This window comes from Pan paniscus, chromosome 19 (assembly GCF_029289425.2).
Source record: "Pan paniscus chromosome 19, NHGRI_mPanPan1-v2.0_pri, whole genome shotgun sequence".
Lineage (NCBI taxonomy): Eukaryota > Metazoa > Chordata > Mammalia > Primates > Hominidae > Pan > Pan paniscus.
The window spans coordinates 19,686,359-19,704,912 of record NC_073268.2 but is presented as its reverse complement, the minus strand read 5'-3'; the positions used below and the strand labels follow the sequence as shown (position 1 = coordinate 19,704,912).

Genomic DNA, 18,554 nt, shown 5'->3' with positions numbered 1-18,554 from the left:
GGGGCGGGGCGGGAAGGGAAGGGGGCGGGGCCGGGGCGTTGCGGGGGCGGGGCCAGGCGGTGGCCTGGAAGCCCGGAGCCTCAGCGCTCGCCCCTGCTCGTGAGTCCGTCTCCCCTTAGTCCGGGCAAGCCTCTGATCTTGGCTGCAAGGGTGACTAGAGCCCCCATGCTGCGGGGCTGGGGGTGGGAGCCGGCACCGGGGACGAGGGCCATCCTCTGGCACAGACACCCTCTCCTTCCCGGGGGCCCTGACTCGAGGCTGACGCAGGACCCCCTCCTCCTTCCCTTCCGCGTCCCCGTCGCGCGGCAGGCCTCAGCAGGGAACCAGAGCCGGGACGGGACGCAGGGCCGGGAGCGACGGCAGAACCCCAGGAGCTGAGCCGCTCGGGGCAGCGCGAACCCGAAGGGATGGGCATGGGGGTGGGGAGGTTGGCAGTGACGTCATAGGATTAACCTCCCTGTGCCAGGCCAGGTGCTGCCCCCTCGGAGAGCCACAGTCTCGGAGCTGACGGACCTGGGGAGCGTGAGACGGAGCCGAGCCTGGAGTCCCCAGCAACTGGTTCTGGGTTCGAGGCTTGGACAGGCCGGCACCCCAGCCCGGCACCCGCGGTGTAGTTGTCCGCGACGTCAACCCGTGGGTGGGCATCCGTGTGCAGGTTCTGGTGGCCGAGTCGGGTGTGCACTTACTATTTATATGCAAGCACCAGAGTGCGTGCGCGAAGTGGGGGACGTCCAGGTGGCAGCGTTTCTGCAGCCGGTGGCCTGGGTCCGGCAGAGACATGGGCGCACACCGCCACTTTGCGGCGGCCAGCGGCGTGGCATCCTACACAGAGGCTAGTGCTCAGGGCCTGGATTTGCCACCTACTTGCCCTGCTCTACCCCATCCTCAGATCTCCCAGGCCCAGAGATTCTGCACACTGGCTTGGGTCCCTACGCCACTCTGGGGTCCTGAATTTTCTTCTTGATTATCGTCTTCGCCTTTGTGCTTTTGATCCTGCCGTTCCTTCCTCCAGAAACAACCTTCCTTATTCTCCTGGTTTACCCTTTTGTTATTCTTGTTGTTGGATAGGCTAAGTCTACATTTCTTTTAATTGTTATGGACACTTAATAGTTGCAGAGAATTATGGAGAGGCATGTAATGTTTTGATACAGGTATAAAATGTGTAATGATCAAATCAAGGTAATTGAAGTAACCATCACCTCAAGCATTTATCATTCCTTTGTATTAGGAACATTCCAATTCCGCTTTTAGTTATTTGTATTTGTATTTTATTTGTTTATTAGAGACAAGGTCTCACTACTTGGTTGCCCAGGGTGGAGTGCAGTGGCATGATCATAGCTCACTGCAGCCTCAAAGCAATTCTCTTGCCTTGGCCTCCCAAAGTGTTGGGACTACAGGCCTGAGCCACCACTTCCCGCCCAGTTATTTTGAAATATACAATAAATTGGCCGGATGCGGTGGCTAACGCCTGTAATCCCAGCACTTTGGGAGGCAGAGGTGGGAGGATCACTTGAGGCCAGGTATTGAATGAAGACCAGCCTGGGCAACATAATGAGACTTCTGCCTCTACAAAAATTGTTTTTAAAATAATTAATTTAAAAAGACCTACAATAGGCCGGGCGCGGTGGCTCACGCCTGTAATCCCAGCACTTTGGGAGGCCGAGGTCGGCGGATCACGAGGTCAGGAGATCGAGACCATCCTGGCTAATATGGTGAAACCCCGTCTCTCCTAAAAAATACAAAAAATTAGCTGGGCGTGGTGGCGGGCGCCTGTAATCCCAGTTGCTCGGGAGGCTGAGGCAGGAGAATGGCGTGAACCCGGGAGGCGGAGCTTGCAGTGAGCCGAGATCACGCCACTGCACTCCAGCCCGGGAGAGAGCGAGACTCCGTCTCAAAAAAATAAATAAGTAAAATAAAATAAACAAAATAAAAAGATACAATAAATTATTGGTAACTATAATCGTTGTATTGTGCTACCGAACACTGGATCTCATTCATTCTAACTGTATTTTTGTACCCATTTCCCCCCCCTCCCCAGTACCCTTCCCAGCCTCTGGTAACCATCATTCTGCGATGTCCATTTTGCTTACTCTTTTTTTTTTTTTTTTTTTTTTGAGATGGAGTCTCACTCTCGCCCAGGCTGGAGTGCAGTGGGGCAATCTTGGCTCACTGCAATCTCCACCTCCCGGGTTCAAGCGATTCTCCTGCCTCAGCCTCCCGTGTAGCTGGGATTACAGGCGCGCGCCACCACGCCCGGCTAATTTGTGTATTTTTAGTAGAGACGGGGGTTTCACTATGTTGGCCCGGCTGGTCTCGAACTCCTGACCTCAGGTGATCCGCCCGCCTTGGCCTCCCAAAGTTCTGGGATTACAGGCATGAGCCACCGTGCCCGACCATCTTCCAAAAGTGAGCTGTGATGTCCTTCCTCTAGAACACCTGACCACAGGACATGACTTTTTTTAATCCCCAGTGGCTAAGTGTCTAGAGAGCTGAGTGGGTTGCCTCGGATCGGCCAGGCCTGGATATCAGCGAACAGATGCGGATTTCCACCAGGGGGCGCTAGGACGCCACGACCTTTCACTATGTGCACCAGGGGGCGCTGCCGCCCGCCTTGGCCATCCCGGGCTGGGAAGTCCGACCCTTCGATTAAGCCCCGCCTGATTGGGAAAGGCTCTGAGAAACTATTTGCATGATCTTGAAAGAGCCGTGCTGAATGGTTGAGGTAGGTAAGCCGAATGTGAAACAGGCTCTCTCATTGGCCTAAATTCCCCCCCTCGATCTGCGTCGCCATCCCGGCCCTGCTGGACCCCGGGGTCAGTAGGAAGCCGCGGGGTGGTGGCGAGAGAGGACCCAGGTGTCCTGGCAGTGGGCGCCGCGGGGCACACGCTGGGCCAAGGTGCAGGCGGCCAGGGTGGGAGACTGTTCGCCCCGCCCTGAGTCCTCCTCTCTTGCTTCTCCACCTGTTCGGGAGTTGGAGATGTGCACCTAAAGGAGGCGCATCTGGGGACGGACACATCTGGCACTGAGGCCCTCGCCACCTGCCTCGCCACCTGGCGACCCTGACCCCACCACACTGCCTTGAGGTAGGAAAAGGAGGCTCCTCAACCACAACTTCTGACCTCCCAGGGTGTCTGAGGCCTCTAAAGAGCTTAGTTTGCCCCTCTGGGAAGTGAATCCTTGGCTTATGGTGCCGGGGGGACCCTGGAGGCCCCCTCACACGAAGGCTGCTTCTTGCAGAGTCGCTCAAAAGTAGGGCCCCAGGGCTCGCAGCAGCATGGGCACCGAGAAAGAAAGCCCAGAGCCCGACTGCCAGAAACAGTTCCAGGCTGCAGTGAGCGTCATCCAGAACCTGCCCAAGAACGGTGAGGCTGCGGGGACTCGCATTTGGACTCGCATTCAGGACGCCTGGGGTCTGACTCTGAAGAAAGAATGGTCCTGATCACTGCAGTTTTTGCAGACAAGCCCCTGCCTGGGCTGTCCTGGGGGTTCCCTCCGCTTCCTATCCTAGTCCAGATGCCCTGGGTGGGACTCATCCCCACCTCTGCCCTTTCCAAGCAGGGTTCTCCTGCCCCTCCGCCCCTTGGAGCTGGGAGTGATGCTTTGCCCTGGCTTCCCAACTCTCTGCCCAGGTTCTTACCGCCCCTCCTATGAAGAGATGCTGCGATTCTACAGTTACTACAAGCAGGCCACCATGGGGCCCTGCCTGGTCCCCCGGCCCGGGTTCTGGGACCCCATTGGACGATATAAGTGGTGAGCTCCCTGCTGGCTGGGCAAACAAGCCTCAGCTGTCAAGCAGCCCTCTCACAGCCCTCTGCCCCCAGGGACGCCTGGAACAGTCTGGGCAAGATGAGCAGGGAGGAGGCCATGTCTGCCTACGTCACTGAAATGAAACTGGTGGCACAGAAGGTAAGGGCTGCAGGTTCTCTGTCCCCAGGCTCCTGGCCAGGTGGCCTCACCCTTCCAGTTCTGACCCCCACTACATTTCCTACACATGGAACCCCTCATGGGAATCACCACCTTCATGTTACCCCCAGCCCTGCCTATCTTTGGCCCCTGACTGGGCACAGGGTGGAGGTGTGTGACAGGGCAGGAGCAGGGTGGAAGGGACAGGAGGCCACTCCGTCCCCAACAGACCCCCTCCCCTACAGGTGATCGACACAGTGCCCCTGGGTGAGGTGGCAGAGGACATGTTTGGTTACTTCGAGCCCCTGTACCAGGTGATCCCTGACATGCCGAGGCCCCCAGAGACCTTCCTGAGAAGGGTCACAGGTCAGACTCCCAGGCTGGGAGCTCCAAAAGTGCTGAGTGAACCGTCTTAGGTCTAGGCTGAGGTGGGCTGGGGGCAGAGGGCTCCAGGCGACATCCCTGTTAGGACCCCCAAGCCCCCGAGAGGTGGATCCCAGGCAGCATCCATGGCTCATCACGAGTAGGGGCTTGATCACACTGGGAGGTGCCAGCCTCTCCCCAGGCCCACCTCTGGGTGCTGTGTCTTGGCAGGTTGGAAAGAGCAGGTTGTGAATGGAGATGTTGGGGCTGTTTCAGAGCCTCCCTGCCTCCCCAAGGAACTGGCACCCCCAAGCCCAGGTTAGTGCTTGAGCAGGAGGGGTGGACCAAACTCAGGCTGGGGGAGGGCTGGAGGGGAGAAGGCTGGATGCCACGCTGTGCCCTCCACAGACACTGAGACTTCCTGTGCTCCCAAAGGTGGGGACCGGGGTCTAGGATTCCTGTTCCAGGGCCTTGCTTCTGGCGCCCATCTGTGCCTCAGGTGTTGATATCTCTAGTGCCTCGTATCTCTAGTGTCTCCTAAACAGGTGCTTCTGCCCAGTGCACACTCCTGCTCTCCCTCCACAGCTTCCCTCTGGGCAGTAACTCTACCAACCCCTCCACAGAGTCCCATTCACCCAGGGACCTGGACTCCGAGGTTTTCTGTGATTCCCTGGAGCAGCTGGAGCCTGAGCTGGTGAGCCCAGTCCCCATTCCCCCCTTTTCCCACCCCACTGTGCTCCCACTCCCACCCTCAGCTCTCTGACTCATCTCAGCAGGTTTGGACAGAGCAGCGGACAGCATCTGGAGGAAAGCGTGATCCCAGGAACAGCCCCGTGCCCCCCACAAAGAAAGGTGAGCTCCTACCCAACCTCTCACCCACTTCTGCCCTTTCCCGTGGTCCTGGCACCCCAGGCTTTCTCTTGGCTGCCTTCCTAGGGCAGAGTTGAAAGTCCATTGCTGGGCACTGAGCGAGAAGCCTCTGTCCAGGAAGGGCTGCCAACCAGCCAGATACCTGCCTGGATGGGCAAAGTCCCCGCCCTCCCTCCTCTCCCCAAAGAGCACCCAGGAGTCTGGGTGCTTACTCTGCAGGTGCTGAGTAAGGCCAGCGGGATGGGAGTCCTAGCCCAGTTCTCCCACCTACAGCTGCACAGCCTCGGGAAGTCATCCATATTCTCTGGACTCCCCCGTTTGGAAATCTCAGAAGACAATGAGTTCTGCCCTCTTCCCTTCTAGAACTCCTGTTGTGTGTCAGGTCCTGTGTGGACATTTTGAAAAGTTTCTCCTTTTTTCCTCTGAGCAAGCAGCCCTGTGAGAGAAATGACATCTTCTCCTAATTTTTAGATGACAAAATGATGCCCAGAGAAGTTAATGACTTTGGCCGGGCACGATGGCTCACGCCTGTAATCCCAGCACTTTGGGAGGCCAAGGCAGGCAGATCACCTGAGGTCAGGAGTTTGAGACCAGCCTGGCCAACATGGTGAAACCCTGTCTGTATTAAAAATACAAATATTAGCCGGGTGTGGTGGGCACCTATAATCCCAGGTATTCGGGAGGCTGAGGCAGGAGAATCGCTTGAATCCAGGAGGCGGAGGTTGCAGTGAGCCGAGGTCATTGTGCCACTGCACTCCAGCCTGGGCGACAGAGCAAGACTGTCTAAAAAAAAAAAAAAAAAAAAAAGGTAATGACTTGATCTGCGTCATAAGCGGCCATGCTGGGATTAAACCCATAGCAGCCCATTACTCAGCTACATAGATGGACTTTGCAAGAATCACACTTGGTACAGCGATTGGGTTCCACTCCTACACTTTCCTGGGCTTGCCCCAGCCTGCCCCCACCCTGCCCAGAGCTGAATTGCCTCCTGAGCCCCCTTCCCTGTGTGTCTGTGCTCCGCAGAGGGGTTGCGGGGCAGCCCGCCGGGGCCCCAGGAGTTGGACGTGTGGCTGCTGGGGACAGTTCGAGCACTACAGGAGAGCATGCAGGAGGTGCAGGCGAGGGTGCAGAGCCTGGAGAGCATGCCCCCGCCCCCTGAGCAGGTAGAGTCCCCCACCCCATAGGACAAGATGATGGCAGAATCCGGTCTTTATTCTGGGCTCCTCTTCCAGCCACTTTTGTTTTTGTCCTCACGCCTCCACCTGCCCACATCTCTCTCCAGAGAATGGCATGGCTCCTGCTACAGGCAGGAGGTGGGGGTGAGGGTGGAGGGGGCTGACATGCTTCCACTCTGAAGGCACAGTGGGTGGGGCCCTTTGCCGTTCTCCCCTCCCTCTGCCTGGAGAGAAGCTAAGCCTCAGGACTAATCCCGTGTGGGAAGGGCCATGATGTGTCTGCTCTGGGCATTGAGGATGCGGGTCCCTATTGCCCCTCAGTCAGGACTTCCATTCCCAGAATTAGGATTTGCCCCAAATGGTTCAGCCCTTGCATCCCTCTCCTCAACTCCTAGCTCTGCTTGCCTCTGACACTTGGGATCCTGGGCTCCTGCAAACTAAATAACAGCTGCCATTGCTGGAGCCCCGCTGGGTGCCAAACACTCATGGGCATCTTCCCACTGAATCCACACAACAGCCCTATGAGATAGAGTTTCTTTTCACCTCCCTTTTAGAGAGGGAAACTAAAGCTCCAAGGGGCTAATTTGCCTGAGGGCACACAGCCTGGGAGAGCCTCTCTGAGCTACTGTGAGGATTCAACCATGCATGTTGGTGCTTCCGTGGTGCCCACCAAACAGAAAGCCTTCTCCAGTCGGTTCTGTTGCTACTATTGCTGTTAATATTAACATTAAGCGATGGAGTTGGCAGTGGCCCCTATTCTGTCTCCCTGCAAAGCTGGTACCCACCATTAACTCTGAGTGGGTCTGTTCTTGAAAAGCCTGAGGTAGTGGGGGCAGAGAGGGCTGGGTTCCCAGATGTGAGGCATCTCTGGGGTGACCCCTAACCCACTCAGCACAGCAGGTGTGAGCCCACAGCGGCAGGATTTCCTCAGATCCACAATGGCTAACTTTTCAACACTGCCCCTCCCCCTCAACAGGGCTTGCTTTCTTTTCTTTTTTTCTGTTTTTTTTTTTCTTTTTGTTTTTTGTTTTTGAGATAGAGTCTTGCTCTGTCGCCCAGGCTGAAGTACAGTGGCATGATCTCGGCTCACTGCAACCTCCGCCTCCCGGGTTCAAGTGATTCTCCTGCCTCAGCCTCCGGAGTAGCTGGGACTACAGGCAGCACCACCATGCCCAGATACTTTTTGTATTTTTAGTAGAGACGGGGTTTCACCACGGTCCCCAGGATGGTATCAATCTCTTGACCTCGTAATCCACCTGCCTCAGCCTCCCAAAGTGCTGGGATTACAGGTGTGAGCCACCACGCCTGGCCCCCTTTTCTTTTTTTCCTACCATTTACTACTTTTAAATGTTGAAGATTTTAAAGTAGATTACAGGCCAGTGTGGTGGCTCACACCTGTAATCCCAGCACTTTGGGAGGCTGAGGAGGGAGGATCTCTTGAGCCTGGGAGTTCGAGACCAGCCTAGGCAACATAGCAAGATCCTGCCTCAAAAAAAAAAAAAAAAAAAGATTCTAAACATCATGATGTTCCACCCCAAAAGAGTTGGGTTCATATTCTCAAAATAGGCTGGGCGTGGTGGCTCACGCCTGTAATCCTAGCACTTTGGGAGGCCAAGGCGTGTGGATCACCTGAGGTCAGGAGTTCCAGACCAGCCTGGGCAACATGGCAAAACCCCGTCTCTACTAAAAATACAAAACTTAGCTGGGCGAGGTGGCAGGCACCTGTAATCCCAGCTACTCAGGAGGCTGAGGCAGGAGAATCACTTGAAACTGGTAGGCAGAGGTTGCAGTGAGCTGAGATGGTGCCATTGCACTCCAGCCTGAGCTACAGAGCAAGACTCCGTCTCAAAAACAAACAAACAAAAAACCATATCTCTCAAAATAAGAACATTCTACCTAGCCCAAACAACATTTTATTACAATTATTAATTTCTTAATATCATCAAATATCCAATCTAAATTCCAGTTTCTCCAGTTATCCTGAAACCGCCTTTTCCAGCTGCTCTGTTTTTCCAGGCTAGGACCACACATTGCATCTGTTCCCCTTTCAATTCTCTTTTAATCTAGCCCAGTCCTTGCCATTGACTTGCTGACCAGTCTGGGCTGGTGTCCTATAGAATGTTCCACCTTTTGGGTCTAATTACATCCTCATGGGTGGTTCCTCGATACACATTTCCTGTGAACTGGAGGTTAGATCTAAACACTAGATTAGAGTCATATTAAACATTTGGGCTGGGCATGGTGGCTCACGCCTGTAATCCCAGCACTTTGGGAGGCTGAGGCAGGCAGATCGCTTGAGCCCAGGAGCTTGAGACCAGCCTGGGTAACATAGTGAGACCCTGTCTCCACAAAATATATGTTTAAAAATTAGCTGGGTGTGGACTGAAGCAGGAGGATCACTTGAGCCCAGGAGATTGAGGCTGCAGTGAACTATGATGGTATCACTGCACTCCAGCTTGGGTGACAGAGTGAGACCTTGTCTCAAAAAAACGCAAAGCACAAAAAACCACAACATTTTGGACCAGACTACATCAGAGGTGATGTTTTTTCATGGCAGAGGACACATGCTATCTGGATGTCCCATTATTAGTAACTCTAGCATGGACCACTGGCATGGTTGAAGGGGGTCTGATCCCACCATTGTAAAGTCATGTTTTCCTCCTGCAGTCGGAGAATATCCAGTCCCCCATCAACTCCATTTGCTAGTTTTTGACAATTGCTAATCCTTGCCTGAGTCAATAATTTAGTGATTGCCAAAAAAAAAGCTGACTTTTAAATGCTATGATTCCTTTAACATCTACTAGCTATCATTTGTATACTGTTTCCCTCATCATCTTGGGTTTCCCTGAAATACAGTGGAAAGGCAAGATAAATACTTCATTCTTTCTCTTTAGTTATCTATTTTTGAAGTAAGAAATTAATTTAGGCTGGGTACGGTGGCTCACGCCTGTAATCCCAGCACTTTGGGAGGCTGAGGTGGGTGGATCACCTGAGGTCAGGAGTTCGAGACCAGCCTGACCAACATGGTGAAACCCTGTGTCTTCTAAAAATACAAAAATTAGCTAGGCATGGTGGCAGGTTTCTGTAATCCCAGCTACTCAGGAGGCTGATGCGGGAGAATCGCTTGAACCCGGGAGGCGGAGGTTGCACTGAGCCGAGATCATGCCATTGCACTCTAGCCTGGGAGACAGAGCAAGACTCCTCAAAAAAAAAAAAAAAGAAAAAAAAGAAATAAAGAAAGAAAAAGAAAGAAATTAATTTAAAAGCCACCTAAATGGTGACAAAATTCCAGTTTTCTCTTGACTATCACTGTGGGCTCATGGATTTCACAGATTCAGTATTCCCAGGAGCCACAGTAATTCTTTTTTTTTTTTTTTTTGAGATGCAGTCTCACTCTGTCGGTCAGACTGGAGTGCAGTGGCGTGAACTCGGCTCACTGCAACCTCCGCCTCCCCGGGTTCAAGCAATTCTCTGCCTCAGCCTCCCGAGTAGCTGGGATTACAGGCGCCCACCACCATGCCCGGCTAATTTTTTTTGTATTTTTAGTAGAGACGGGGTTTCACCATCTTGGCCACGCTGGTCTTGAACTCCTGACCTCGTGACCACCTGCCTCGGCCTCCCAAAGTGCTGGGATGACAGGCGTGAGCCACCCCACCCGGTCTGCCACAGTCATTCTTTTTGATGTTCAGACAGTCACAACTTTGGCCATTCAAGACCCTTTCATACCGGATCTTATGTTCTTATAACACGACCTGATGAATCTTTAAAAGCGACCTTGCTTTCCTGGTACAAGGCACCCCACATTCACTCCCACCTTCCCTGCCCCAGGCCTGGAATCAGCCACTTCTCCAAGGAGCCTTGGCTCCTTTTTAGTGGAGAATGATACTTGGAAACTAAAATCTAGGTACCCAGGGTCCTCATTTGACATATGTGGCACATCCTTAACAACACAGGTCTTCAGGTCATACCAAGGGTCATTGCTTTGTGGCCCAGAGAAGATGGCATGGAAGCCGCTCCCTCTACCCGCAGCCCCTCCAGCCTCTCTTGATACTGGGATTGCCCTGGGGAGGAAGATGTGGGAGGGAGTTGGCATGCAACCTGTCAGGACCACCTGGGGGCCACTTCCCTTCTAGTGGTGCAGACTTAGGGGCAGGGTCTTTCCAATCTTCCACTGAATTGGAAGCAGGTTCCTAGGGAGGCTGTGCTGAGGCCTGGACTGGCCTCTGACTCCCTCCCTCTTGGCTGCAGAGGCCGCAGCCCAGGCCCAGTGCTCGGCCATGGCCCCTTGGGCTCCCGGGGCCCGCGCTGCTCTTCTTCCTCCTGTGGCCCTTCGTCGTCCAGTGGCTCTTCCGAATGTTTCGGACCCAAAAGAGGTGACTGTCAGTGGAGGAGTCTCTGCAGCCAACTGAGACCATCTTGCTGTGCCCTGAGCCTTCCTAGGGTTTAGAAGAACAGCATTCAAAATTCCCCCTCCTGTCAGTGTTTGCCTTCGCACCTCCTCCCCTAAAGCAGCGCGGGGGGCAAATAAGACCCCACCCCTCCCTGCAGCTTCACAGGGACGCTTCCTTCCCTCCCCGCAACCACCCCAGGCTCCCCTGGGAGGCTGCAGTTGTGGTACACGACCCCGGTGCTGGGTTGGCCGTGACTCGGGGGCGGGGCTATCGGGTCTCAGCCCCTGCCCTCCCCAGTCTCTGGGTCACCTGACTCTTCCCACCCCTGCTTCTCCCCGAGGAGGTTCAGCTCTTGAGCAAGTTGGGACTTGGGCGGGGGCCTGGAAGAATGATTGGCTGGGAGGCCGCGGGAGGGAGGCCAGGAGGCCCGGACCAGTTGGGAGGAGTGAGCAGGCCCCGGGGGAGGGGGATGAGCGCAGTTTGCTCGCTTTCCTCCCCTGCCGGCCCCCTCCGCCCCCACACACACTCGGGAAGTCTTCATTGAAGATTCACTTACAAACGAATGTTTCACTAAATAAAAGAAAACCATAATCTTCTGCTGTCTGGTCCCCTACGGAGGGAGCGGGGAGCGGGGCCCGGCGCGAGCTAGGCACAAGTCCCTTTCCTGCTCCCCACCCAATGCCCCCCTGATGGCCCTGAAAGAAGCCAGCGGTTGGTGTTTCTGAATGGGGAATATTTTCCCTCCTCCCCGGGCAAGCGAAGGGAAAACAGGCCTCTGTGTGGAGGGGAGAGGGAGGGGAACCAAGGGTGGCCCGGGCTGGGAGCGGGGCGCCCTTGGGAAGGCGGGGCCAATGCGGGGGGCCGAGGGCGCAGCCCTGCCCGCCGCCCCGTCGGGGACGCGGGGTCCGAGCGAGCTGGGGGTGGCGGGGAGGAGCGGAGCACGGCTGGGCGGGGCCGAGGAGCTGGTTTGGCCCCCGCCCAAAGCGGACCGCGGCTGCTCCAGCTCCGCGCCCCGGGCGTAGAGATGGGGTTCCGAGCCCCCGGCCCCAGAAATGTCCGCTGCCCCCTCCTCAGCTGCCTCAGTTCCCGGTGCCCCACCTTGACCTCCGGGCCTGGGCCTTCCCAGGGGATTTTCTGGGAGGCCAAGGCCCAGCGAGAGCCTCGTCCTCGCCCTGCCCTTAGTAGGGAGCAGGGCCCTGCGCGCCTGGAAGCCCCTGTCGGGGTGGGCCGAGCGCCCGCGTGCAGTCGCCTTCGGGGAGTACGGGCCAGAAGCCTTGGCCTCCCTCTGTCAGCACAAGCCCTGTCGTCCGTGGGCCGTCTTGGCTCAAGCCTCGATCCGGCCCGTATTCAATGGCGAAACTGGCCGCTCTGAGCGCCGCCTGGTGCCAGCGCCTCCAAGTCCACTGGCCAGGGTCCCTACCGGAGTCCCCCGCCGCTGCCATCACCTGGGCCCTAGGACCTTCCTACCACTGGGTAAGGAAGAGGCAGTTCTGAAGGCCCCTGGCTGAGATTCTTAAACTCCTGAGTTCCCTGTCAGCCTCTAGTCTCGACCACCGTCCCAGGCTTCGCCATCATTGGCCCCACTGGAAGCCACAGTCACTCTTTAGTCGTCAGTCCTCTCAAAGCCGGGAAGGCATCCCTGAGGCTAGACGGTGCGCTCTGCACCTGCACGGCTCAGCCCAGGGTCACAAGCACAGGCTGAATAGCCCCTGTGATAAGGCTGGACTGCAGCAAGCAGGACAGACAACAGCAGGGCCACCTTGGTGGGGGATGCAGGCCTGGAGCTGAAGCCAGCTCCACCACTTGCACAGTAGCTGTGGAACTTGGGCAAGATTTTTTTTTTTTTTTTTTTTTTTTTTTGAGACCGAGTCTCGCTTTGTTGTCAGGCTGGAGTGCAGTGGCGCGATCTCGGCTCATTGCAACCTCCGCCTCCCAGGTTCAAGCGATTCTCCTGCCTCAGCCTCCCGGAAGTAGCTGGGACTACAGGCGGGCGCCACCACGCCGGGCTAATTTTTTGTATTTTTAGTAGAGATAGGGTTTCACCATGTTAGCCAGGATGGTCTCAATCTCCTGACCTCGTGATCCGCCCGCCTCGGCCTCCCAAAGTGCTAGGATTACAGGCGTGAGCCACCGCGCCCGGCCCCCTTGGGGAAGATTCTTAACTGCTCTGGGCTTGGGTGGCCTCTTTTGTGAAATAGAGTTGATCTCTTTTTCATAAGGCAGTCCTGGGGTTTACCAGTGATGGGGCATGTTAAATGCCTGGCAAAGGGTTAGAACCCAGCTAACAGTAAGGTTGCCTGGCCCCTTGACAGAATTCTAGAATTCCACAACCTATTCGTCAGTCCACCTCTCCCCCAATAGAACACATGAGACCATACAGTGGAGCCCAGTCCAGGACACTGAGGCTAGGCTCAGCAGTGCCTTCCAAATGCCCTGACTGGGGGTACCCCAGAATCCTCTGGAGTCTGAAGATGGGGTAACAATTTGGAGGTCTCTGTGATAACTCTCTATGATAACCAAGTTCTCTGCAAAATCCCTTTTTCCTCCAGGAGTGCTCTGAGGGGCAGTTCTTGCTCTCAGGAAGCCTCCTAAGGGATGAAGCCACACGGAGTGGGGAACTTTTCAGGTGGACCCGAATTCTTGGAAGCCCAGACAAAACAAACGAAGGTGTTCATTTTCAGAACATATAGCTGTGCCCAGAGGCCCGCGTGCTTGCGGCTCCCCTTAGAGGCATCTACACTGGCCATGCCCATCACCACTGGCCCCCACCCCTGATATCTCACACTGCCCAGAGCCACCGAAGTCCCAGACTAGCCCTTTCCTGGCACATGATGCTTGGTCTTCCTAAAATGCCCCTCTTCGTGCCACTTTGCCTGAAAGCTCTTCATCTTTCAGAGCCAGCCAGGAAGTCACTTGCTCCTGACACTTGTCCATAATTCCCAGCTCCCATGCACTCGGCTCATCAGCTCCCACCGGGATTTCCCTCACTTGCCATTTAGGCTGGCTGTGGTCTGATGGCCTCTCCACAGTCCAGGAGCAACTTGAAGGCAAGAATGGCATCCCACCCCTCTTTGTACCCTCCTGTTTGCCAAATGATATAGGGGCTGAATAAGGTTGAAGTTGTTGGGAATAAAAAGAACGAAATCCAGAGTTTTCCCCGATTTTAAGAAAAAATGGGTTTTGTGTTTGTGACAGAAAGAAAAATGGCATGGGGGGGTCACAAAGACCAGCGCTCTAGCCAGAACTGCCCCATGGTTGTCATGTGACCTTGGACAAGTCACTTATTTTCCAGTGTCTTAGAGATGCCTTATCTGTAAAATGGAGACACTCATTCCTATCGTGTCTAACTTGCCAGGCTGTGGTGAGGTCACATGGTTCTGTGCGTAAAAGGTGCACAGTGCAAACGTGCTGGAATGTCAGGGATGCTATTAAGGAAGCAATAAGAAGAAAGGGTCACTGGATGTGTGGCGAAGGAGAAGTGGAAAGGGCGCCAAGATTTTAGGCCTCAGTGACTGGTATGGAGGGTTCTCTGGGTCCTCTCAGTCCCTGTTTATGGAGGGCTGGGGGCTTGGGTCTAGAGAATTTCTCTGAGAAACTACGCCCCCGGGGGAATCGGCCCCCCGAGCCCTGCGCCAGAATCCCCTGCCGCAAGTTTCGGAGCAAGGCCTCCTCCATGCTTCCCTCCCAGTCTTGCCCAGCGCCCACTGATGAGGAAGGGCCTCTGCGGGTGAGACCTGCTTCCCTCTCGGATAGCCAGGGCTGATGATTTCAACTCATTAATCATTCCGAACTCCTCCCAACAAACAGCCTCATGGCTGTCCCGGACCTCCTCTGTCCCGGCTCAGGAAATGATCTCGGTCGGAAGTGAAAAGACCAAATCGGCCCCAGGAGGCCATTTTCTTCGACAGAAGCTGAGGCGTGGGGGCGAGGCCTTCCCCCGCTTCCCCCTCCACTCCCCCGCCCGCCCCCGGCCCCGGCTTTCCGATCTCGGCCCAGGGAAGAGCCTTGGTCGCGAATCACCAGTTTGCATTTGCCCCTGGGGCGGGGGCGGCTTTCTGAGACCAGGCTGGGGCTGGGACTCCGCCACCTTCAGCTAAGGGTACCGAGGTCAGTCCGGGAGTCGGCGTCACCGGGACTCGAACCCGCCTTTTCGTCTTCCGAGGCCTAGTGCGAGCCTGCGGCGCTAAACGCAGTCACACTGTCCCTTTAAGGCGGCACTTTTTATTCTTCATTTGTTTACTTCTTCATGCGCTTTTCGTTCTTTACAAAATGTGCTCGCGATATCCTTCCGCAAGTGTCAGTCTCAGGCACTCACCACCCGCCGTGAAGCCATTTCTATGATCTTAAGACTCGCGAGTTAGCAGCCGTGGGCCGACGTCTCTCTTTATAGGATTTAATTCTTTTACATTTTAGGGACTACTTTTTAGGAATAAACCATTCTTGCGTTAGTTAATAAAGGTTCATAACCTTCGGAACCCTTCCGCTGAGAACAAAATACGATAATAGCCTTTATAACGCACCTTTTCATAAAAATATTCTGTGTGGACTCTCATAGGCCATCGAATCTTCTCGTATTCCTGAAACAGAATGGTACGGTCCAGAACCCGCCCCATCTTCTCTGCGATTGGCCGTCCTTCCTCAGCGAGTCGTGTGATTTTTCACCAATGGCCGCTCGCGTTTCTTTAGCGAGGTCTAAGCGATGGAAGGTGGCGGCCAGGGAGACGCCCCCTACGCGTCCTGGGATAGGCTACGTCGCACGGCGCGCGAGGGCGGCGGGCCCGAAAGATAAGAACTACGACTCCCGGCGCCCCGCAAAGAGAACTCCGTTACGCATGCGCACGGGCGGGGCGAACAAGCTTCTATATAAAAGGGGCGCAGAGGACTGGGAGACAGCAGTTGGAAGTTGGCAGGTGGAGAGGCAGGTTGGGAGGGAAAGTCGGGGGAGGACGCGGAAGAGGAGCTGTGGGAAGGGGGAGGAGGGAGGGAGGAAAAGAGGAGGCGGAGGACAACTGAGCAGAGCAGAGCATCGAGCCAAAGGGGAGATGAGTTTGTCTGTCCTCTGCTGAGGCTACGGCCGGGCCTAGGGAACTGGGAGCTTGGGTGGAAGCGACACCCGTGGAAGTGGGAGGAGGTGGCGCCGGGACTTTAACCCCTTGTGGGCTCTGCGGCAGGGGATTTAACCCTTTGTGGATCTGGCCCCTCGGAGGCAGCGTCATCGGTAGTTTTAACCCCTTCGGGGCTGGGTTTCACGCAGTGGACTTACCCTCATCACCTTGCTCACCAACTCCTTTATTGGGGTGCTCCGCTTGGAGGTTTGAGGCCCACCTCCGCCCATTACGTACTGTTCCTGCCGCTGCACCCCCTTGGACCCGCTAGCTGGCCGCACTGTGGGCGCTTAACCCTTTACTGACTTGAGCTCCCCAGATTGCAGTTGGAGTTTGCTGATAGAAGGACTAGCTAAAGGCGTCACTGCAGGAATTACAAACTGAAGAGGACTCTGTTGGACTGTTTTTTTTTTTCTTTTTCTTTTTTTTTTTTTTAAGAAAAACCCATTTTTTTCCTTAAGGACTTACTAGCCAAAATTTCTTAAACTTCGAGGACTCTACTAGCCATGGCCGAGCCATTCTTGTCAGAATATCAACACCAGCCTCAAACTAGCAACTGTACAGGTGCTGCTGCTGTCCAGGAAGAGCTGAACCCTGAGCGCCCCCCAGGCGCGGAGGAGCGGGTGCCCGAGGAGGACAGTAGGTGGCAATCGAGAGCGTTCCCCCAGTTGGGTGGCCGTCCGGGGCCGGAGGGGGAAGGGAGCCTGGAATCCCAACCACCTCCCTTGCAGACCCAGGCCTGTCCAGAATCTAGCTGCCTGAGAGAGGGCGAGAAGGGCCAGAATGGGGACGACTCGTCCGCTGGCGGCGACTTCCCGCCGCCGGCAGAAGTGGAACCGACGCCCGAGGCCGAGCTGCTCGCCCAGCCTTGTCATGACTCCGAGGCCAGTAAGTTGGGGGCTCCTGCCGCAGGGGGCGAAGAGGAGTGGGGACAGCAGCAGAGACAGCTGGGGAAGAAAAAACATAGGAGACGCCCGTCCAAGAAGAAGCGGCATTGGAAACCGTACTACAAGCTGACCTGGGAAGAGAAGAAAAAGTTCGACGAGAAACAGAGCCTTCGAGCTTCAAGGATCCGAGCCGAGATGTTCGCCAAGGGCCAGCCGGTCGCGCCCTATAACACCACGCAGTTCCTCATGGATGATCACGACCAGGAGGAGCCGGATCTCAAAACCGGCCTGTACTCCAAGCGGGCCGCCGCCAAATCCGACGACACCAGCGATGACGACTTCATGGAAGAAGGGGGTGAGGAGGATGGGGGCAGCGATGGGATGGGAGGGGACGGCAGCGAGTTTCTGCAGCGGGACTTCTCGGAGACGTACGAGCGGTACCACACGGAGAGCCTGCAGAACATGAGCAAGCAGGAGCTCATCAAGGAGTACCTGGAACTGGAGAAGTGCCTCTCGCGCATGGAGGACGAGAACAACCGGCTGCGGCTGGAGAGCAAGCGGCTGGGTGGCGACGACGCGCGTGTGCGGGAGCTGGAGCTGGAGCTGGACCGGCTGCGCGCCGAGAACCTCCAGCTGCTGACCGAGAACGAACTGCACCGGCAGCAGGAGCGAGCGCCGCTTTCCAAGTTTGGAGACTAGACTGAAACTTTTTTGGGGGAGGGGGCAAAGGGGACTTTTTACAGTGATGGAATGTAACATTATATACATGTGTATATAAGACAGTGGACCTTTTTATGACACATAATCAGAAGAGAAATCCCCCTGGCTTTGGTTGGTTTCGTAAATTTAGCTATATGTAGCTTGCGTGCTTTCTCCTGTTCTTTTAATTATGTGAAACTGAAGAGTTGCTTTTCTTGTTTTCCTTTTTAGAAGTTTTTTTCCTTAATGTGAAAGTAATTTGACCAAGTTATAATGCATTTTTGTTTTTAACAAATCCCCTCCTTAAACGGAGCTATAAGGTGGCCAAATCTGAGAACAATTAAATTCATTTTAGTTATAATAAATTTAATATTTGTAAATGTAACATAGTTTCAGTGTGATTTCTAGAGCTAATTCAAAATAGTATTGATATATTTTATGTGATTGCATTTTTGGGGAGGGGTACCGAAATCGTTAAATTTGTCAGTTTGCAAAAATATCAATCTTTAACGGGAGAATTTTCAATCTGCCAATTTTTTCCTTGAATGGGTTTAAGTATGCTACAATATACAGTTCAGGCAAAATTTAAGATGTAATTATCTTCAATACTTAAGTGTGCTTGCTTTCTAGTGCCTTGGTTTTCTTTCTTGATGCTGGAAAAATAAACAAACCGGTATTGAGTGTTTAGGCGAGTGGAAAGTGGCTACAATCCAAAATTTTAAATTTAACTCTGCCTCGGCCATTCAAAAGTCTAATAACAAAAAATGTAAACCTAATTTGGCAGTTTGTTAGGTTAGACAACTGACAGCCTCACTTCATTCCTACAAGTTGGTTTTCAGTAATCTCTTCCTTCCCCCCAGTAAGGCTGGAAGAGGCTCTTGGCAAACTTCTTAGTGCAAGCAATGGTTAGATTAATTTGTGAGGCAGCTCTTTAAGACGTTCAGAGGTAAGAAATACTGGATTTATAAAGCAAATGGCTGTTTGGGGGATTCCAAGGATTTACCTAATTGTCCAATTCTACGTGCTCTCTACACCAAAACAAAAAAAAAAAAGCTATCCACCTTTCCATGTGGGTCAAACTAAAATTAGAAATGTCCCCTCACTGCAGATCAAATGTAAAGCTTCCAGTTAAGGAGCTAAATGAGGTCCTCAGCTGAATGA

The 18,554-nt window shown here is 54.4% G+C and overlaps 2 protein-coding genes across 23 annotated transcripts; both read left to right on the top strand.

The window, feature by feature from the left end:
* The first annotated feature begins 47 nt into the window (after nucleotides 1-47).
* Nucleotides 48-11,293, top strand: ACBD4 (acyl-CoA binding domain containing 4). 22 transcript variants are annotated; one of them, XM_063598991.1, is made up of 13 exons: nucleotides 51-99; nucleotides 467-637; nucleotides 2,471-2,722; nucleotides 2,972-3,083; nucleotides 3,238-3,362; nucleotides 3,630-3,750; nucleotides 3,822-3,906; nucleotides 4,149-4,269; nucleotides 4,498-4,584; nucleotides 4,852-4,960; nucleotides 5,043-5,118; nucleotides 6,160-6,299; nucleotides 10,560-11,293. In XM_063598991.1, the coding sequence occupies exons 5-13, from the start codon at nucleotides 3,275-3,277 to the stop codon at nucleotides 10,756-10,758; spliced, it is 1,026 nt and encodes a 341-aa protein (XP_063455061.1). In that variant the 5' UTR covers nucleotides 51-99; nucleotides 467-637; nucleotides 2,471-2,722; nucleotides 2,972-3,083; nucleotides 3,238-3,274; the 3' UTR covers nucleotides 10,759-11,293. The 22 variants fall into 22 exon arrangements, with proteins under 22 accessions (XP_063455062.1, XP_063455061.1, XP_054957753.1 ...); XM_055101778.2 differs by having other exon boundaries at nucleotides 5,022-5,118; XM_063598992.1 differs by lacking the exon at nucleotides 467-637 and having other exon boundaries at nucleotides 48-99; nucleotides 4,890-4,960.
* A 974-nt stretch (nucleotides 11,294-12,267) lies between these two features.
* HEXIM1 (HEXIM P-TEFb complex subunit 1) lies at nucleotides 12,268-17,778 on the top strand. The gene has a single exon (XM_008954768.6). It carries the CDS (start codon nucleotides 16,314-16,316, stop codon nucleotides 17,391-17,393), a length of 1,080 nt encoding a protein of 359 aa, XP_008953016.1. The 5' UTR covers nucleotides 12,268-16,313; the 3' UTR covers nucleotides 17,394-17,778.
* The last annotated feature ends 776 nt before the right edge of the window (nucleotides 17,779-18,554 follow it).

What these genes read in the sequence shown, in the direction of transcription:
- HEXIM1 (XM_008954768.6), top strand. Translation starts at nt 16,314, where the DNA reads ATGGCCGAGCCATTCTTGTCAGAATATCAACACCAGCCTCAAACTAGC.
- ACBD4 (XM_055101778.2), top strand. Translation starts at nt 3,275, where the DNA reads ATGGGCACCGAGAAAGAAAGCCCAGAGCCCGACTGCCAGAAACAGTTC. An exon ending in CCCATTGGACGATATAAGTG is followed by an intron (nt 3,751 to 3,821) that starts GTGAGCTCCCTG and finishes CTCTGCCCCCAG; the next exon opens with GGACGCCTGGAACAGTCTGG. An exon ending in TGAAACTGGTGGCACAGAAG is followed by an intron (nt 3,907 to 4,148) that starts GTAAGGGCTGCA and finishes CCTCCCCTACAG; the next exon opens with GTGATCGACACAGTGCCCCT.